The 19,779-nt window shown below is 38.4% G+C and overlaps 1 protein-coding gene across 2 annotated transcripts in view; it reads left to right on the forward strand.

Annotated features, from left to right (window-relative positions):
* Positions 1–253: 253 nt before the first annotated feature.
* The window catches only part of KLF8 (KLF transcription factor 8), a 300,465-nt gene continuing 280,939 nt past the window's right edge, over positions 254–19,779 (forward strand). The window contains exons 1-2 of one of the 2 annotated variants that reach the window (XM_068533160.1): positions 254–310; positions 702–817. In XM_068533160.1, the coding sequence (XP_068389261.1) occupies positions 791–817 (27 nt within the window). In that variant the 5' untranslated portion in view covers positions 254–310; positions 702–790. The remainder of the gene's footprint in view (positions 311–701; positions 818–19,779) is intronic. The other variant, XM_068533158.1, reaches the window with a different exon arrangement.

The raw sequence follows: 19,779 nt of genomic DNA on the forward strand, positions 1-19,779 counted from the left end.
CTGAGCACATCGGGCCAGGCAAAACGGAGAGGCCCCAGGGACAGGAAATCTGCTGTAGCCACTTCAGTACAGAAACTGTATGAGAGTGGGCAGCGCCAATGAGGGCGCTGCAGGAACTTTCTTGGCGATCTGGCAGCCTAGGGAACCACTTTTTACCAGAAACAAAGTAAAGAAAAGAGATGGGGTGGGGTTTGGTGGCCTAGCCGGCCGGAAGGAATTCGGGTGGAGCCGACTGTGCAAGCTTCGGGGCAGAGGGGGAGAGGAGGCCGCCACTAGCAACTAACCTCAGCTTCCTAAACTCAACAGAAAGGTCGGAGGGCTTGTTGGAAGTACCAGTAGCCCCGTGATTCTGTCTGCCCGCCAAAGAGAGATGAAAACCCAAGTTGTGCGGTGCAGCTTTAAAGGGGCTGGTGATTGACAGAATGTGTAGCAGTGGATGGGGTGGAGCCGCTGGGTGGGGTCTGGGACAGGCAGCTGGGAGAAACCAAAAGGAAGAAAAAAGAAAACTATAGCCCCTGATATCGCTAATGCCAGGCAGGGGAAGCTAGCCAGAAAGGGAGGACAAGAGGGTTTTAGAGCTCACCTCCATTCCTACCCCGATCGACTCTCTCAAACCCTTCTGTCTCCTTTTGAGATAATTAAAATCGAGTGTACACCGGCCCTAGTCGGTGCCCATTCACCCTAACTCTCCACTGAACTAGGTTTGTAGTACGAGGGAGTGAGGACCCCGAGTCCACCAGCTCAACCCCGGCCCCGCCCCGTCGGCCTGGCCCGGGGCTGGGAGGAGAGGATGCCTTTGGAGGCGCAGAATCCGAAAGTAAGTCCCTTTCATTTTGCCTCCTCACCCCTCCCCTTCCTTTTGCCACCCTCACTGGGGTCTCCGCTGGGTGGGGGGGTAAGAGCCACCTTACAGAAAGAGACTCTTTCAAGAAGGATCCGGAGGGTGGGGCAGGGTAGGGTGGGGTAAGAAGAGGAGGGGAGCGGAGGAGGGGTGGCGCTTTAAAGCCTAGGGGAGCTGCCACCCACGGGATAGGTACGCTCAGAGTTTGCTGATTGTATGATTAGAGCCTCGATTTCCTCTCCTGTCCTTAGAACCTCGACTTATCCCCTCCAGGCGTCCTTTCTTTTTGTCACCCTCCAGCATCCCTATCTGGCTGCTTAAAGCTTCTAACCGTGAGCTGGGAAGGCTCCATCTTGCCTGGCTTCTTAAAGGGACAGTGCACTAGTTCAACTGTGGGAAATAGATCCTGGAAATTAGATTTCGAGAAGGATGGCACTGACTTACCTTACTATGACAATACGTGTGTTGGGGGAATTTGTACGGAGAGGACAGTTTTTCTTCCTCATACCAGCCTCCAAACTTGTTCTAATATCCAGTTGATTCTCAGGAGGTGCATCCTGGGCAATGTTGCCAAGTTGCACATTAGTTAACTGCAGAGTCAATAGGCTCTGCAGTTATAGCTCAAGAGGAAAATTTCTGTTTCCTGAGAGGTGCCATGGCATTGCAGAAGATTTGGAAAAAATAATTTATTCTACAAATATTTATCGAGTGCCAGATTCATTGCCTGTGGCTGATCCCACTGCTGAGTGTCTGTAATATGTCGAGACCATGTAGAATGGTGTCACTGATTCCTTTCTTAACAGATTGATGGCCAAGCTTTCTTCCTAGAGATGAATGTCGAATTTGATTCCAACATTTACCAAGCATGTGTCACATGAAATTTCCCACTGTTCATCTTTATTGTCTTTTCTGTAGTACCACATCCATATACCCAAGCCCAAGTGACTGGGAGATCCAGCTGGAAGAGATAGGAGCTCAACTCAAAATGGCATGCAAAGAAAGAAGGGCAGGATGCTTCAATAGGGAAGCCAAGGCCACCTTGGCTAATCTGTCATTCACATGTCCATGTACAGTCTGGAAGATTGTACTGGGGAGGAGGGCTTCACCAGCTCCCTTCTGACGTTAAATAAAAGAACTGGTGTGGTGGAAACTTGTTAGAAGGCCTCATACAGATCAGTGGCATCTCTTCCAAGATTGTTTTTCTCATGTTTCTGCTTCTGGAGGGTGGCAGGTCTGGATGGAGCCTAATGATATCCCACAGGTCAAAGAGATGAAAACATGTTGTTTAAGGTTTTAGGTCTAATATTTCACTCTGGGTTTTCTTTTTAAGGTATGGATTGTCTATATGTATGTATGTATTTATTTCTGTTTGGTCAATGGAATGCCACAGCTTCCAGCACTCTGCAATTTACCAGTTCAGCTGTCTCTGGTATTACACACGCAAGGCACAAAGACCCTCCTTTCTTTAATGCGCTAGGTTTCATTGCATCTCCAGTGTCAACTCCCATCAAGGACCTGTGTTGATTCTAGGTTTCTCAGCAACATTTAGCTAAAGCACCTTCCTCCATCCCTTGTCTCAATTGGTTTTAAAAACCTCAAAATGACATTCTGAATGGCCATATCGTTGAATCCACTGGATTCAGATAAAGAAGAAAGTCTCACTTAGTGTTCTTTCTCTCTAAGGTCCCTGGTCTATGGGGTCCGAAAAACAAAGGAAACATGAATTCAACTGGAACTCTCCTGGTTACTTTCATCAGTGGGAGTATAGTCTTGTCCTAGAGCAAAGAGCCACTTGTAGATGTCACACACACTGAACTCTGCTATCCACTCCCTGGCGTGGAGGGTGGGGAAGGAACTATGTGCTGACTCCACAGCCAGCCTCCTGCATTTAGTAAGCATGGAATATGTTAGGTATTGCTGTGCTTCCATTTTAATATTTGATTGTCCCTTTGCGTTCATGTTGTTTTTTTCTTTGGGAGAGGATAGAGAAGCAGGATATAGCTGTCATAAAATATGGTTGATGAAATATGGTTATTCACTTCCTAGGACAATGAAAGGTTTGTGAACCCACTAACAATTACTACAGGCAAACAATAGAAATCCTTCTCCAAAGGCTTCAAGTGGCTTTCCCAGAGCAATTAGTATGTTGTCATTCATTCTGCTTCCTGGGATTGCAGATAATTTCTGTCTACACAGAGGCAAAAGGGATTCATAAGGGATAATTGCAAAAAGGACACTTTGCATGTTCTCTCTATTTCACAAACAGTAGTTTTGACCCCCAACTCCCGTTGTGGAATGCCAGGATCTGGTGGGCTAGGCTGTTCTTGCCTAGACTAGTACAGCTCACTCCTACATTTACTTTGGTCTGAGTTCCTTCCTAGTTTTTCCTCAGCCTTCAAGGGTAAGGACCTGTGATAGACAAAGGAATCAATACGAAAGTACACTGTGTTATGAGATTCATTAATTCATTCATTCAACAAATGTTTACTGATGATCTACTCTGTGCCATCACTGCACAAGACTCTGGAGAGTCTACAAGTACCCTGCCTTTTTGGAGACTGTATTCTAATGAGTATGTGTTAGTGGAGGGGAAAGACAATAAACAATAAAGGTTTTTGTCGGGTGGGAATAAGATGGGAGAAAGGACTGGGGAGAGCTGTTTGATATAGAACAGTCAAGGAAGGCTTCTCTGTTATGGTGTTTTTTTTTTTAATTGGGGTACAGTTGCTTTACACTGTTGTGTTAGTTTCTGTACAAAGAAGTGAATCAACGATATGTATACATATGTATACATATATCCCCTCCCTCTTGGACCTCCCTCCCATCTCATTCTTTTACATGTAGCTGGGCAGTTTTCCCAGCACCACTTATTGAAGCATCTGTCTTTTCTCCATTGTATGTCCTTGCTTCCTTTGTCATAGATTAGGTGTCCATTGGTGCATGAGTTTATCTCTGGGCTTTCTATCCTGTACCATTGATTAATATTTCTGTTTTTGTACCAGTACCATACTGTCTTGATTACTGTAGCTTTGTAGTATAGTCTAAAGTCAGGGAGCCTGCTTTCTCCAGCTCCGTTTTTCTTTCTCAAGATTGCTTTGCCATTCGGGGTATTTTGTGTTTCCATACAAATTGTGAAATTTTTTGTTCTAATTCTATGAAAAATGCCATTGGTAATTTGATAGGGATTGCACTGAATCTGTAGGTTGCTTTGGGTAGGATAGTCATTTTGACAATATTGATTCTTCCAATCCAAGAACATGGTATATCTCTCTATCTGTTTTTGTCATCTTTGATTTCTTTCATCAGTGTTTTATAGTTTTCTGAGTACAGGTTTTTGCCTCCTTAGGTAGGTTTATTCCAAGGTATTTTATTATTTTGTTGCAGTGGTAAATGGGAGTGTTTCCTTAACTTCTCTTTCAGATGTTTCATCATTAGTGTATAGGAATGCAAGAGATTTCTGTGCGTTAATTTTGTATCCTGCTACTTTACCAAATTCATTGATTAGCTCTACTAGTTTTCTGGTAGCATCTTTAGGATTCTCTATGTATCATGTCATCTACAAACAGTGACAGTTTTACTTCTTCTTTTCCAATTTGGATTCCTTTTATTTCTTTTTCTTCTCTGATTGCCATGGCTAGGACTTCCATAACTATGGTGAATAATAGTGGTAAGAGTGGACATCCTTGTTTTGTTCCTGATCTTAGAGGAAATGCTTTCAGTTTTTCACCATTGAGAATGATGTTGGCTGTGGGTTTGTCATATATGGCCTTTATTATGTTGAGGTAGGTTCCCTCTGTGCCCACTTTCTGGAGAGTTTTTCTAATAAATTGGTGTTGAATTTTGTCAAAAGCTTTTTCTGCATCTATTGAGATTGTCATATCTTTTTTATTCTTTAGTTTGTTAATATGGTGTATCACATTGATTGATTTGCATATATTGAAAAATCCTTGCATCCCTGGAATAAATCCCACTTAATCATAGTGTATGATCCTTTTAATGTGTTGTTGGATTTTGTTTGTAAGCATTTTGTTGAGGATTTTTGCGTCTATGTTCATCAGAGCTATTGGCCTGTGATTTTCTTTTTTTGTGATATCTGGACTGGTTTTGGTATCAGGGTGATTGTAGCCTCGTAGAATGAATTGAGAGTGTTCTTTCCTCTGCAGTTTTTTGGAGGAGTTGAGAAAGAAGGGTGTTAACTCCTTGTTAACGTTGGATAGAATTCGCCTGTGAAGCTATCTGGTCCTGGACTTTTGCTTGTTGGAAGATTTTTAATCACAGTTTTAATTTGATTACTTGTGATTTGTCTGTTTATACTTTCTATTTCTATTAGGTTCAGTGTTGGAAGGTTGTACCTTTCCAAGAATTTGTCCATGTCTTCCCGGTTGTCCATTTTATTGGCTTGTTTTAGTCTCTTATGATCCTTTGTATTTCTGCAATATCAGTTGTAATTTCGCCTTCTCATTTCTAATTTTATTGATTTGAATCCTCTCACTTTCTTTCTTGATGAGTCTGGCTAAAGGTTTATCATTTCTATATGTCTTCATAAAGAACCAGCTTTTAGTTTCATTGATTTTTGCTATTGTTTTCTTCATTTCTATTTCATTTATTTCTGCTTTAAGTTTTATGACTTCTTTCCTCCTACTAACTTTGGGTTTTGTTTGTTCTTCTTTCTCTAGTTGCTTTAGGTGTAAGATTAAGTTGTTTATTTGAGATTTGTCTTTTTTCTTGAGGTAGGACTGTATTACTATAAACTTCCCTGGTAGAACTGCTTTTACTTCTTCCCATAGGTTTTGGGTCATCATGTTTTCATTGTCATTTGTTTCCATGAATTTTTTGATTTCCTCTTTGACTTCTTCAGTGATCTCTTGGTTATTTAGTAGCATATTGTTTAGCCTCCATGTTTTTGTTTTTTCACGGTTGTTTTTTTTCTGTAATTGATTTGTAATCTCATATCATTGTTGGAAAAGATGCTTGAAACGATTTCAATTTTCTTAAATTTACTGAGGGTTGATAAGTGACCCAAGATGTGATGTATCCTGGAGAATGTGCCGTGTGCATTTGAGAAGAAAGTGTATTCTGCCACTTTTGGATAGAATGTCCTATAAATATCAATTAAGTCTATTTGGTCTATTGTGTGGTGTAAAACTTGTGTTTCCTTATTAATTTTCTGTTTAGATGATCTGTCCATTGGTGTAAGTGGGGTGTTAAAGTCCCCCACTATTATTGTGTTAATGTTGATTTTCCCTTTTATGGCTGTTAGCATTTGCCTTATGTGTTGAGGTGCTTCTATGTTGGGTTCATAAATATCTAAAATTGTTATATCTTCTTCTTGGATTGATCCCTTGACCATTATGTAGTGTCCTTCCTTGTCTCTTGTAACAGTCTTTATTTTAAAGTCTATTTTATCTTATATGACTATTGCTACTCCGGCTTTCTTTTGATTGCTATTTGAATGGAATATCTTTTTTCCATCCCTTCACTTTCAGTCTGTATGTGTCCCTAGGTCTGCAGTAAGTCTCTTGTAGACAGCATATATACAGGTCTTATTTTTGTATCCTTTCAGCCAGTGTGTGTCTTTTGGTTGGAGCATTTAATTCATTTACATTCAAGGTTATTTTCAATGTGTATGTTCCTATTACCATTTTCTTAATTGTTTTGGGTTTGTTTTTGTGGGTCTTTTTCTTCTCTTGTGTTTCCTGCCTAGAGAAGTTCCTTTAGCGTTTGTCATAGAGCTGGTTTTGTGGTGCTGAATTCTCTTAGCTTTTGCTTGTCTGTAAGGCTTTTGATTTCTCTGTTGAATCTGAATGAGATCCTTGCTGGGTAGAGTAATCCTGGTTGTAGGTTTTTGCCTTTCATCATTTAAAATATATCCTGGCACTCCCTTCTGGCCTGCAGAGTTTCTATTGGAAAATCAGCTGATAACATTGTGGGGATTCTGCTGCTTTTAATATTTTTTCTTTGAATTTGATTTTTGTTAGTGTGATTAGTATGTTTTTTGGTGTGTTTCTCCTTGGGTTTATCCTGTATGGGACTCTCTGCCCTTCCTGGACTTGGGTGGCTATTTCCTTCCCCGTGTTAGGGAAATTTTCAAATATAATCTCTTCAAATATTTTCTCAGACACTTTCTCTCTCTCTTCTTCTTCTGGGACCCGTATAATTTGAATATTGGTGCATTTAATCTTGTTCCAGAAGTCTCTGAGATGGTCCTCATTTCTTATCCTTTTTTCTTTTTTCTTCTCCTCAGCAGTTATTTCCATCATTCTATCTTCCAGATCACTTTTTCATTCTTCTGCCTCAGTTATTCTGCTACTGATTCCTTCTAGTGTATTTTTCATTTCAGTTATCATGCTGTTCATCACTGTTTGTTTGTTCTTTAGTTCTTCTAGGTCCTTCTTAAATGTTTTTTGTATTTTCTCGATCTATGCCTCCTTTGTATTTCCAAGATTTTGGATCATCATCATCTATCTTTACTCTGAATTCTTTTTTAGGTAGGTTGTCTCTTTCTTCTTCATTTGTTTGGTCTTGTAGGTTTTTACCTTGCTCCTTCATCTGTAACTTTTTTTTTTTGTCTTTTTGTTTTGTTTTGTTTTGATGTGTGGTGCTGTGGTCCTGTCTTGCCAGTTGTTTAGCCTGAGGCGTCCAGCACTGGAGCTTACAGACAGTTGGGTGGAGCCATGTCTTAGTGCCAAGATGAGGACCTCCAGGAGAGCTCACACCAATTTATATTCCCTGGGGCCTGAAGTTCATGTTAGCCCAGTGGCTCAGTGCTCCTGCCAGAATAACGCAGGCCTGGCCCTCAGCTTGGAAACCAAGAACCTGCAAGCCATGTTGCATGGCAAAAAAAAAGAAAAAAATGGCAACAAACAAAAAGGAGCAGAACAATAACAAAGAATAAAAAATATAAAAATGAAACAACAACAACAAAGCAAAACAGAACCACAATAGCAAAAAAAAAAAAAAAAAGCTGGAAGAGGCCTGAGTGGGGGGCTTAGGCTCAGGACCTGCATGGCTGGAGGGGCCCTGGAGGCAGAGGTTCAGGACTGGGACCACAGCAGGCTCACTGGGGCCTGAGCAGGTGGGGGATATGCTGGCTGCATTCTCCTCCCATCCGCTGATGGTCTCTCCCCATCCCCACTGATCCCCTCACCATGAGCGGACCCCTCTGAGCATGGGAACCCCTTCCCTTCCCCAGCCACCCCTCAAGGACACCAGTCCCATCCTGCATCCCCTTTTCCTCCTCTCCTCCTTCCCCCCCACCCCACATCCTACCCAGTCACACGAGGATTCCTTCTGTCCCCTTAAGTGTCCAAGTTCCCCCACCAGCACCTAGTAATGCCCTAGTTGTGGGGAGATGCGAACTTCACGTCCTCCTGTTCTGCCATCGTGACTCCACCCGATATGGTGATATTTAAGAATATAACGAATGAAGTGAGAGAGCTAGCCATGAAAATATCCAAGGGAAGGTTATTCTAGACAGAGAAATTAGAATAGTAAAGGCTTGGTGTGTTCAAGGAATAGCAAGGCCAGTATCACTGGAGTGGAGAGGAAGAGAGTGGTAGGACATGATTTCAGAGTGACAGAGAGGGCCAGATCATATAGGACCTTGTAAATACTTTGGCTTTTATTCTGAGTGAGATAGTAAGGCATTTTTAAGGAAGATAAATAATCAATAATTATCATATTTAAAATTCTAGTCTAGTAAAGAGGATGTAGATGCAAGAGGGAAGAGATATGGGAACATATGTATATGTATAACTGATTCACTTTGTTATAAATCAGAAACTAACACACCATTGTAAAGCAATTATAGTCCAATAAAGATGTTAAAAAAACAAAACAAAACAAAGCAAAAAAACCTTGCAATCATTCCTCAAAACTCTCAGAAAAAAAAAAAGAGAGGATGAATCTTCAATTGTTCATCTTAACACAATCAAGGTGGTTTATGTTTTTATGATTTGGATAATAATACTGCTTTGGAAAAAAATTAGTAAGCTTATTGCTGAATTCATGTCAACTAATACAATTTAATTTTATACTAACAATTGTTTTATAGCAATTATCTGAAAAAAGTTTCAAACACATTTGAAACTACTGAAATACAAAAAGTATTTTCAGCATACTTATTTTAAAAATCACAATAAATTTATTAGCACTAGAAGAATGCTTAACCTTTTTAAGGAAACATCACAAGATTGTATAACTGATGTAACTGTTTTACTCTAGCATGAAATTTTGAAAATTGTTCACTTGAAAACTTTTTTTTTAACTTTCAGTCTTGCTGGAACACATGATTTCATGTAGGTTATACTCCATTCTTCTCCCCAAGTTCTTCCCAGTAGGGAAGTGTGTTTCATGTATCATTTCATTTAATCCTCACAATAGCTTTGTGAGGTAGGCACTATTGTCATCTCCATTTTACAGAATAGGAAACTGAGGCACAGGAATGTAAAGTACTTTACCCAAGGTCACAGAGCTAGTAAGCAAAAGAGAATCCATTCTCTCCTATACCTTCTGAGAAGTTGTTCCATCAGCTTCCTTCTCTCCAGTCTTCTTCAATTTCTTTTTCTTCTTTGGTTCTTCCACCCATCCAACCATTCCCACCTAATATACCTAACATTTATTGAACACCTACTCTGTGCCAAGCCCTCTATTGAACACTTTGCATTTATCAATTCACATAATGCTCACAACAATCCTATGAAGTAAGTACCATTGTTTTCCCAATTTTTCAGTTGGGAATTTGGGACATAGAAAAATCAAGCAACTTGCCTAAGTTTACACAGCTAGGAAGTAGCAGAAGTGAGATTTGAACCCCAAAATAAAGTCTACACCTTCACTGTTATGCTCTACTGCCTAATCTTTATCTTGCAAACACATTTTTCACTAAATAAATCTTTCTTTAACAACACTTACTCAAATTACCACCCTATTTTTCTGCAGTTTCCATTTAAATCATTATTGAAACTGCTCTCACAAGAGTTACCTGAAGATCTCCTAAATGTCATGTCAAGTGCTCTCTCTTTAGGTATTCAAAATATTGACTCTACTACATTTGAGGCTGTTGTACTTTCCTTCCATCTTTAAAGCCTTCCCTTCCTTGTCTTCTGTGATGATACTCTATCTTGGATTTCCACCTACCTCTCTGATTGTTCTTTTCATTCTCTTATCTTGCTACTCTATACTCCTTATTTGGGTCATCTCATCTACTTAAGATTTTCAACTGCCATTTATATGCTGATGAAGGCCCGTATGACAAGTTGGCATCTCCAAACTGAACACTTTTTCTGAGCCTGGACCCACCCACTTGTCTGTTAACTGGACATCTTAACTTGACACCTCACATTTAATATGTCTAAAACTGAATTCATCATCAAACCCCCACATGCCAATTTCTATCCCTGACCAACAGTCACATAATCAACTGAACAATAAAACCTAGAGTCATCTATGACTCTTCTTTCTCCTTAATGTCTAGATTCTGCTTCTTGAATCTTTGTATCCTCTCCATCCCTATTTGTAGTGTCTTTGCTTAATTTTTCATTATGTATGACCTGGCCTATTAATATAGCTCTTTACTGTTGTTTAATCTGCCTCCAGTCTCTATGGCCTTTGTTATGTGTTGAATTATGTCCTTCAAAATATGTTGGAGTCCTAATTTCTGGTACCATGGAATGTGACTGTATTTGGATACAGGGTATCTATAGAGGTAATCAAATTAAAATGAGGTAGTTAGGACAGGCCCTAATCCAATATGACTGGTATCCTTATAAAAGTGGGAAATTTGGACCAAAAGACTCATAGAGGGCAGATGATCTGAAGAGACATAGGGAGAAGACAGCCATCTGCAAGCCAAGGAGAGAGACCTAGAACAGATCCTTCTCTCAGAGCTCTCAGGAGAAACCAACTCTGATGACACTTTGGTTTCAGAGTTATAGCCTCCAGAACTGTGAGACAATAATTTTTTGTTATTGAAGTCCCCCTGGTTTTTAGTACTTTGTTGTGGTAGTCCTAGCAAAGTAATACAAACTCCAATCTAGTCTACATATTAGGATATTTCTAAAATACATGTTTTTATCTTGACAATCCTATGTTCAGAATTATTCACAGACTCCCCATCACTTACAAGATTAAATCCCTGCCTTTTAGTAAGACACTTCACAATTTGTCCTCAACCTACCTTTCATGTTTATGGCCTGTGACTTTTCCTTATCACAGGAGTTACATTTAACTAACTGCTACTTCTCGAACATGCCATGGTCTTTCACAAACACCATGCCTTTGTTCATGCTATCAGGACTTCCATAAATGTTCTGTTTCCTCTTACAACCTGTACCAATCCACCTCCACCTTTCCTTCTATTCCATCCATCTCTTTTTGGTAAGCTCCTATACATAGCATGATACCCAATTCATTTTCTCTGTGAAGCCTTGAAGTATAGGTAAGATTTGGTTAGCCAGAGTGGAGGGGAAAGGATATTCTAAGCAGGAAGAACCATATAATCAAAGGCAGTTAATGAGGATCAACATAATGTGGGTTAGAGGGGGATGGGGTAGAGTTAGAGAAAGGTGAGGTTAGAGAACTCTTTGCCTTTGGTGATAGTATAGATGGGACCAAAGCAACTTCTGGAGAAGCAGCAAGGTCAATAGTCTTCCTCTGTAGTGTCTCAGGGAAACAGCTAGGCCACAAAGAATGTTATTATCTAGCTAATGTCACCTGATAATGAGATAGCCTATATTTTGTTCCTTGGAAAGCTGGTCTTTATAATAGCACCCTGAGCTTGGGGCACTTTTGCTGGTCAGTGATGGTATGGTAGTAAAGCAGAAAATATTCAGCAGGGTTCAGAGTTCTTTTCTACTATAGCCTATTTAAACCTGACTGAATATATTTACCATTTCTAGTTATATAAAGCAGAAAGTTTTGAAAGGAGGAAGCAAAATTCATTCATTAATCTCATTCACTCATTCAGCATACATGCCCTGGGAGCCCTCTATGTGGACAGCTCTGTGCTACAGGATGGGAATACACAAATATAAGACCTCAACCTTGCCCTGGAGCTTAGCTGGGAGACAGGCAAAGCTCTAGCTAACATCTAGTGCTTTTTGATCACTTACTATATGCCAGGGACAATGCTAAGCTTTGAATCCTTCTCATTTAAATTCCCAATAGGGTTATACCCATTTTGTAGAAAAGGACACAGTGTTAGAGAAAGGTTGAATAAATTCAGGAGGGAGGAATTGGAAAACTGACAAGTAAGCAACTCATTAACATGAGTAGAAAAGATCTGGGTGACATTTGGGTGAAGAGGTCAGAGAAGACTTGGTGGAGGAGGTGATGTTTGAGTCTTAAAGGATAAATAGGAGTTTTCAAGTGTCAATGAAAAAATTAATAGTCAATCTAAGAAAGAAATGGGAAATTTTATTTGAGCCAACCTGAGGATTATAACCCAGGATACCATCTTTCAGAAAGCTCTGAGGACTGTTCAGCCCATTAGAGGTCAAAGCACAGTTATATAAGTTTTTGAGACAAAAGTTTATATGTCAAGTCATGTATTGACAGTTTAAACAATCCAGATCTACATATACAAAGCGGGCCATGAGTCATTGTGGCCCTTTGCAAGAATAAGAAGGAAGGTTATCTCCTAAGGAGTTGTGACTCTTTATGAAATTAAGAAGGAATGTTATCTCCTAAGGAGGTCTGGTTAATGCAGATGCACAACACACACTAAATGGAAGGAAGGAGGCCTGAGTGGGCAAAGAACATTTTTATGTTTAAATTTTTCTTGTCTTGCCATAAAATATGAATTTTATTTCATCAATTCCTCCCTTCTGATCATTAATCTCTTGTTAGAAAGAATAAGGTGATAAAATATTTGGCCCCTAAATGCCAGAGTGGTGACTTACCTGCCCTGGATCCATCATGTCCCTTGATGTTGGGTTTTAATGGCCTGGTTCTTTTTTTTCCTTTTTGTAGGTTGTACTAGTAAGATGTCTGGCAAGGACTAACAGTCAATTCCAAGTTGTCCAACAGGACTTATGAAATTTTACCTTACATGTGCATTGTGTACGTTCATTTATAGAGAACTATAGATGTGATCAAAATTGACAATAGGAATGACCATGTTGTTAGTAAAGTTTTAAGCCAAGATTCTCCTAAATCAAACCATTTTCCTAGTATTTTCCTAAACAGGGAAGAGGATCATTTATAGTGGAAATTTGATTCCTCATGTGTCATAAGATTAGTTAACAAATGTTGTGGCCAAATGGTCTTTGTGTGTGGTGAAGTATAGGGATCTGATTTTATATTTGTGCATGTGGTTATCCAGTTTTCCCAACACCATTTGTTGAAGAGACTATCCTTTCCCTTGTGGGTGTTCTTGGCTCCCTTGTCAAATATTAGTTGACCATATATGTGGAGATTTATTTCTGGGCTCTCTATTCTGTTCCATTGGTTTATGTGTCTATTTTTATGCCAGTACCGTACTGTTTTCATTGCTATAGTTTTGTAGTATAGTTTGAAATCAGGACGTGTGATGCCTCACTTTTTTATTCTTCTTTCTCAGGATTCCTTTGGCTATTTGGGGTCTTTTGGGGCTCTATACAAACGTTAGGATTTTATTATCTATCTCTGAGAAAAATGACATTGGAATTTTTATAGGGATTGCTTTGAATCTATAGATGGCTTTGGGTAAGTATGGATATTTTAACAATATTAATTCTTCCAATTCATCAAAATGGGATATCTTTCCATTTGCTTGTGTCATCTTTGATTTCTTTCAACAAAGTCTTGTTGTTTTTGTTATACAGATCATTCACATCCTTGGTTAAATTTATTCCTAGGCATTTTATTATTTTTGATGATATTGTGAATGGGAAAGATTTCCTCATTTCTTTTTCAGATGTTTCATTATTAGTGTATAGAAGTGCAACAGAGTTCAGGATGTTTATTTTTTTTTCTGTGTTAGAGGTTTTATTTTTAAATTGTATAAATGAAGGAACTGAGATATAAATAAGTTGTACAAATGAGGAAACTGAAACACAAATAAGTGTCATACGTAAGGTCATACAGCTGATTAGATAGCTGGTGGATTAGAATGAGGATGTTTATTTTATATCCTGCATCTTAACTGAATTTGTTGATTAGTTCCAACAGTTTTTTGGTTGAGTCTTTGGCATTTTCTATATATAAGATTGTATCATCTGCAAGTAATGACAATCTTGCTTGTTCCTTTCTGATTTGGATGACTTTTATTCCTTTGTGTTGCCTAATTGCTCTAGCTAGGACTTCTAGTAGTTTATTGAATAACAGTAGTGAGAGTGAACATCCTTTCCTTGTTTCTGATCTTAGAGGAAAAACTTTCCACTTTTCACTGTTGGGTACAATGTTACTGTGGGTTTGTCATATATGGCTTTTAGTATATTGAGGTATGTTCTTTATATACCCAATCTGTCAAGGATTTTTATAACAAAAGGGTGCTGTATTTTATGAAATGCTCTTTCTGCATCATTTGGGATGATCCTGTGATTTTTTTTAGTTTTATTAATGTGGTGTATCACTTTTATTGATTTATGTATGTTGAAACATCATTGCATCCCAAGGATAAATTGCACTTGGTCATGGTTTATAATCCTTTTAATGTGTTCTTGAATTCAGTTTGCTAATATTTTATTGAGAATTTTTGCATCTGTATTCATCTGGGATATTGGTCTATATTTTTCTTTTATAGTATTCTTAATCTTGCTTTTGTATCTGGGTAATGCTGGCCTCGTAAAATAAGTGTGGAAGTGTTTCCTGCTCTTCGATTTTATAGAAGGTACAAGAAGAGTTGGTGTTAAGTCATCTGTAAATGTTTGGTAGAATTTACCAGTGAAGACATCTAGTCATAGTGTTTTCTATGTTGGGAGGTTTTTGATGACTGATTCAATTTCCTTACTAATTATTGGTCTGTTCAGCTTTTCTACAATATTTCTTCCTGATTCAGTCTTGGTAGGTTGTGTGTTTCTAGGAACTTATCCATTTCTTATAGGTTTTCTAACTTGTTGGTGTGTAATTGTTCATAGTAGCCTCTTATGATCCTATGTATTTCTGGAGTATCAGTTGTAATATCTCCTCTTTCATTTCTAATTTTATTTATTTGAGTCTCCTTTCTTTTTTTCTTGGTTAGTCTAGCAAAAAGAGTTGTCAGTTTTGTTTATCTTTTCAAAAACTCAGATCTTAGGGTTTTTAATCTTCTCTATTGTTTTTCTGGTCTGTTTCATTTATTTCCACTCTGGTCTTTATTATTTCCTTCCTTCTGCTAACGTTGGGCTTAGTTTGTTGTTCTTTTTCTAGTTCTTAGAGGTGTAAAATTAGTTTTTTTAATTTTAGATCTTTCTAATTTCTTAATATATGCATTTAACACTATAAATTTCCCTCTCAGAACTGCTTTTTCAATATCCCATATGTTTTGGTATGTTGTGTTTCCATTTTCATTTGTTTTGAGATACTGTTTAATTTCCCCTTTGACTTTTACTTTGACTGATTGTTTGCGAGCTTGTCACTTAGTTTCAACATATTTGTAGATTTTCCATCTGTCCTGTTGTTGTTGATTTCTAGTTTCATACCACTGTGGTCAGAAAAGATACTTGTTATAATTTTAGTCTTCTTGAATTTACTATGACTTGTTTTGTGTTCTGTCATATGATCTACTTTGGAGGATTTACCATGTACTCTTTAGAAGAATGTGTATTCTGCTGTTGTTGGATGGAATGTTCTATAAATTTCTGTCAGGTTCATTTAAACTAATGTAGGGTTCAAGTCCATTGTTTCCTTTTAAATTTTCTCTCTGGATGATGTATCCATTGCTGACACTGGGGTATTGAAGTTCCCCACTATTGTATTGTTTTGTATTTCTCCCTTCAGATGTTACTATTTGCTTAATATATGTAATTGCTCCATGTTGAGTGCGTACATATTTACGATTTTTATATTCTCTTGATGAATTGACCCCTTTATCATTATATAATGACCATTTTTGTCTCTTGTTACCATTTTTGACTTAAAGTCTATTTTGCCTGATATAAGTAGATCTACCTTCACTTTCTTTTGGTTTCCACTTGCCTGGAATATCTTTTCCCAGTCCTTCACTTTGAGCATATGTGTGTCTTAAAACTGAAGTGAATTTCTTGTAGGCAGCATATAGTTGGGTCTTTTTAATTTTTTTTTTTTATCCATTCAGCCATTCTGCGCCTTTTGATTGTTGAATTCAATCCATTTACATTTAGAGTAATTATTTAAGGACTCAAAATGCCATTTTATTGATTGCTTTCTGGTTGTTTTGCATTTACAGTGTTTCTTTTTCCCTCTGATTCTCCCTACCATTGTAAATTGGTGATTTTTCATTGTGGTATGCTCTGTTTCCTCTTTTTAAAAAATCTTTCCTGAATCTATTCTAGATTTTAGCTTTGTGGTTACCATGAAGCTTGCATAAAACATCTCCTAGATAAAACAATTCACTTTATGCTCATAGCAACTTATCTTTGATCACCTACAATGGTACCACACTTTATGCCCCTGCTTTGATCACAATTTAACTCTTTTTATGTTGTGCAATAGTTAACAAAGCATAGTAGCCACAGTTATTTTTAATACTCTTTATTTAACCTTTATACTGTAGTTAAGTGGTTAACACACCATCTTATTATAGAATTAGTTTTCTAAATCCAACTATATATGTTTCATCTCTACCAGTGTGTTGTATTCTTTCATATGTTTTCATGTCGCTGATTAGTATCTTTTTATTTCAGCTTAAAGAACTCTTTTCAACATTTATTACAAGACAGGTCTAGTGGTGCTGAACTCCCTCAGCTTTTGTTTGTCTGGGAAAGTCTTTATTTCTCCTTCATATCTGAAGGTTAACTTTGCTGGATAGAGTATTCTTGGCTGGCAAGTTTTATCTTTCTATAATTTGAATATTTCCTTCCACTGTCTTCTGGCCTGTAGGGCTTTTGCTGAGAAATCTGCTGATAGCCTAATGGTGGTTCCTGTTGTAGGTTACACATTTTTTTTCCTGCTGCCTTTAGGATTCTTTCTTTATCTTTGACTTTTGACAGTTTCATTATAATGTGTCTTGGACAATGACTTTTGGCATTGAGATAATAGAGTGATCTATTAGTTCTTGAATTTGGATGTCCAAGTCTTTACTCATGTCTAGGAAGTTCTCCACTATTATTTCTTCAAATAAACTTTCTACCCCCTTCTCACTCTCTTTTCCTTCCAGAATCATAATTATTCTAATATTTGTCTTTTGATGGAGTCCTACAGATAATGTGGGCTCTATTTTTTGCTCTTTTCAGTTTTCTCTTTTGTTCTCTTCTAACTGTATTTCAAAATTCCTATCTTCTAAGTCACATATTCTGTCTTCCATCTGCTTTACTGTACTACAGATGCTCTTTATTTCAATCTTTATCTCATTTATTGAATTCTCCAGAATTTCTGTTTGGCTCTTTTTATTATTTCTATCATTTTGGTAAAGAACTCATTTTGTTCATGTATTTTTTTCTCTGATTTTCAATTTTCTTTTTGAGTTTTCTTGTATGTTGTTAAGTTTCTTTAGAACAGCTATTTTGAATTCTTTATCAAGTGGATCACAATATTCCATGCCTTTGAGCTTGGTTGTTGGAGAATTATTGATATCTTTGGGCAGTGACAGGTTTCCTTGATTTTTCATGTTCCTTGTAGTTTTTGTGTTGGTACTTTTGTATTTGAAGTAGCAGACACCTCCTTAAATCTTACTGGTTGCCTTCACATGGGGTACTGTTCATTGATATTGGTATATCTGGGGTTTCCTCAGCTGTTGTTGGGCAGACCTGCTCCACTTTTCTTGCTCCTTCTCGTGGCAGAGTTAAGCTCTTCTGACTTCTCTTGTTCTTACAACTCACCAGGCTGGTTGCTGAAAACCTCACTTTTCTTTTCCAGAAGGTGACAATATAGCTCTAGTTTGTGATTTCTCCCTGTCCACAGGTCCATTTTTCTAAGAGTACTCTGATTACCACGTTTGCTCTTACTACTGCATTTTGGAACTTGTACAGGGATCGACCTGTAGAGTAGAGGGAGGTATGGGTTTAGCACTTGGGGCATTGGGGGTGCAAGTGCACCCAGTGGGGAGATCCTTGGGTTGGGTGTTCCCAGAGCCTTTTGGGTGGACTTCCTGCTGAAGTCCTGAAGCAGTTAGCAAGTACACAATCTATTTAATATGCTTTATTATTCTTACCTGCTTCTTTCCCTTTCTCCTTTCTCCTCCCCAAGTCATGGATGTCCTGCTTCAGTACTTTGGGTGCTGCTGAAGAGAAACAGGTTTTTCCAGCTATGACCCATACAACTGGGGAAGCCAGACACTCACCACTTTCCACATTCTCCACAGGAGAGGTCACCACCACCAGCTCCATACAGTGTCACCCTGGAAGGGGTGACTCTCAACAAGATCCTCCCTCTCCACTACATCCAAACTTGGTGGCTTGCTGGAATCTCTCTTCCCACTGTGATGACTTGCTGGAATCTCCCTTCAGGCAGGCTGGCCTTCTACAAATTTCCTCTTGCCTGTGCATATCTGCCCAGGCCACCACTGTCCAGGTGTTTTCCCTGACCATGCCAAGAGGGGATGGGTCAGGTTTGCTGATTCCACTGAACCCAGAACACTTACTGAGGTCTGTCTGCTTATTTTCAGATGCACAGTTGAGTAAGGGTCTTCCTGGGTCGCTTGGTATATGATGCTGGGTCCTACAACTCCAAATGGGGTCCTTTTGTCCATGGATCAATGTCTGATTAGTTGTTTTTAAACAGGGGAGAGAAAGGAGGAATGTCTTACACTTCCATGATGCTGACCCTTTGCCCATTTTAAAATAAAGCTATTTGATTTTTTTGTTGTTGAGTTGTAAGCATGTTTAATAGACTCTGGATATTAACCTCTTATTAAATATATGATTTTCAAATTTTTTCTCTTATTCTGTGGGTTGCCTTTTCACTCTGTTGATTTTATCCTTTGATGCACTGAAGTTTTTAAGTTTTATATATTCCAATTTGTCTATTTTTGCTGTTGTTGCCTGAGTTTTTGGTGTTATATCCAAGAATCATTGTCAAATCCAATGTCATGAAGATTTTCCCTATGTTTTCTTCTAGGACTTTTCTAGTTTTAGGTCTTACATGTAGGTCTTTAATCCATTTTGAGTTAAATTTTTGTATATGATGTAAGATAAGCGTCTGACTTCATTATTTTGCATGTGGATATCCAGGTTTCCCAACACCATTTGTTGAAGAGACTGTCCTTGCCCTATTGAGTGGTCTTTGCACTCTAATTGAAAATCATTTTACCATATATGTGAGGGTTTATTTCTGAGCTCTCTATTCTAGTCTGTTGATCTATTTTTTTTAATTCTAGTGCCACACTGTTTTGATTACAGTAACCTTGCAATAAGTTTTTAAATCAGGATGTATGAGGCCTCCAAATTTGTTCTTCTTTTTCAAAATTGTTTTCTCTATTTGTGGTCCCTTGAGATTCCACATGAATTTTAGGATGAAATTTTCTGTTTCCTAGAAAAAAAAAAGCCTTTGTGATTTTTTTAAATTAATTAATTAATTTATTAATTTATTTATTTATTTTTGGCTGTGTTGGTTCTTCGTTTCTGTGCGAGGGCTTTCTCTAGTTGTGGCGAGCGGGAGCCACTCTTCATCGCGGTGTGCAGGCCTCTCACTGTCACGGCCTGTCTTGTTGCACAGGCTCCAGATGCGCAGGCTCAGTAGTTGTGGCTCATGGGCCTAGTTGCTCTGCAGCATGTGGGATCTTCCCAGACCAGGGCTAGAACCCGTGTCCCCTGCATTGGCAGGCAGATTCTCAACCACTGGGCCACCAGGGAAGCCCCAAGCCTTTGTGATGTTAATAGGGGTTGTGTTGAATCTGTAGATCT

The sequence above is a fragment of the Eschrichtius robustus genome, chromosome X (genome assembly GCF_028021215.1).
Source record: "Eschrichtius robustus isolate mEscRob2 chromosome X, mEscRob2.pri, whole genome shotgun sequence".
Lineage (NCBI taxonomy): Eukaryota > Metazoa > Chordata > Mammalia > Artiodactyla > Eschrichtiidae > Eschrichtius > Eschrichtius robustus.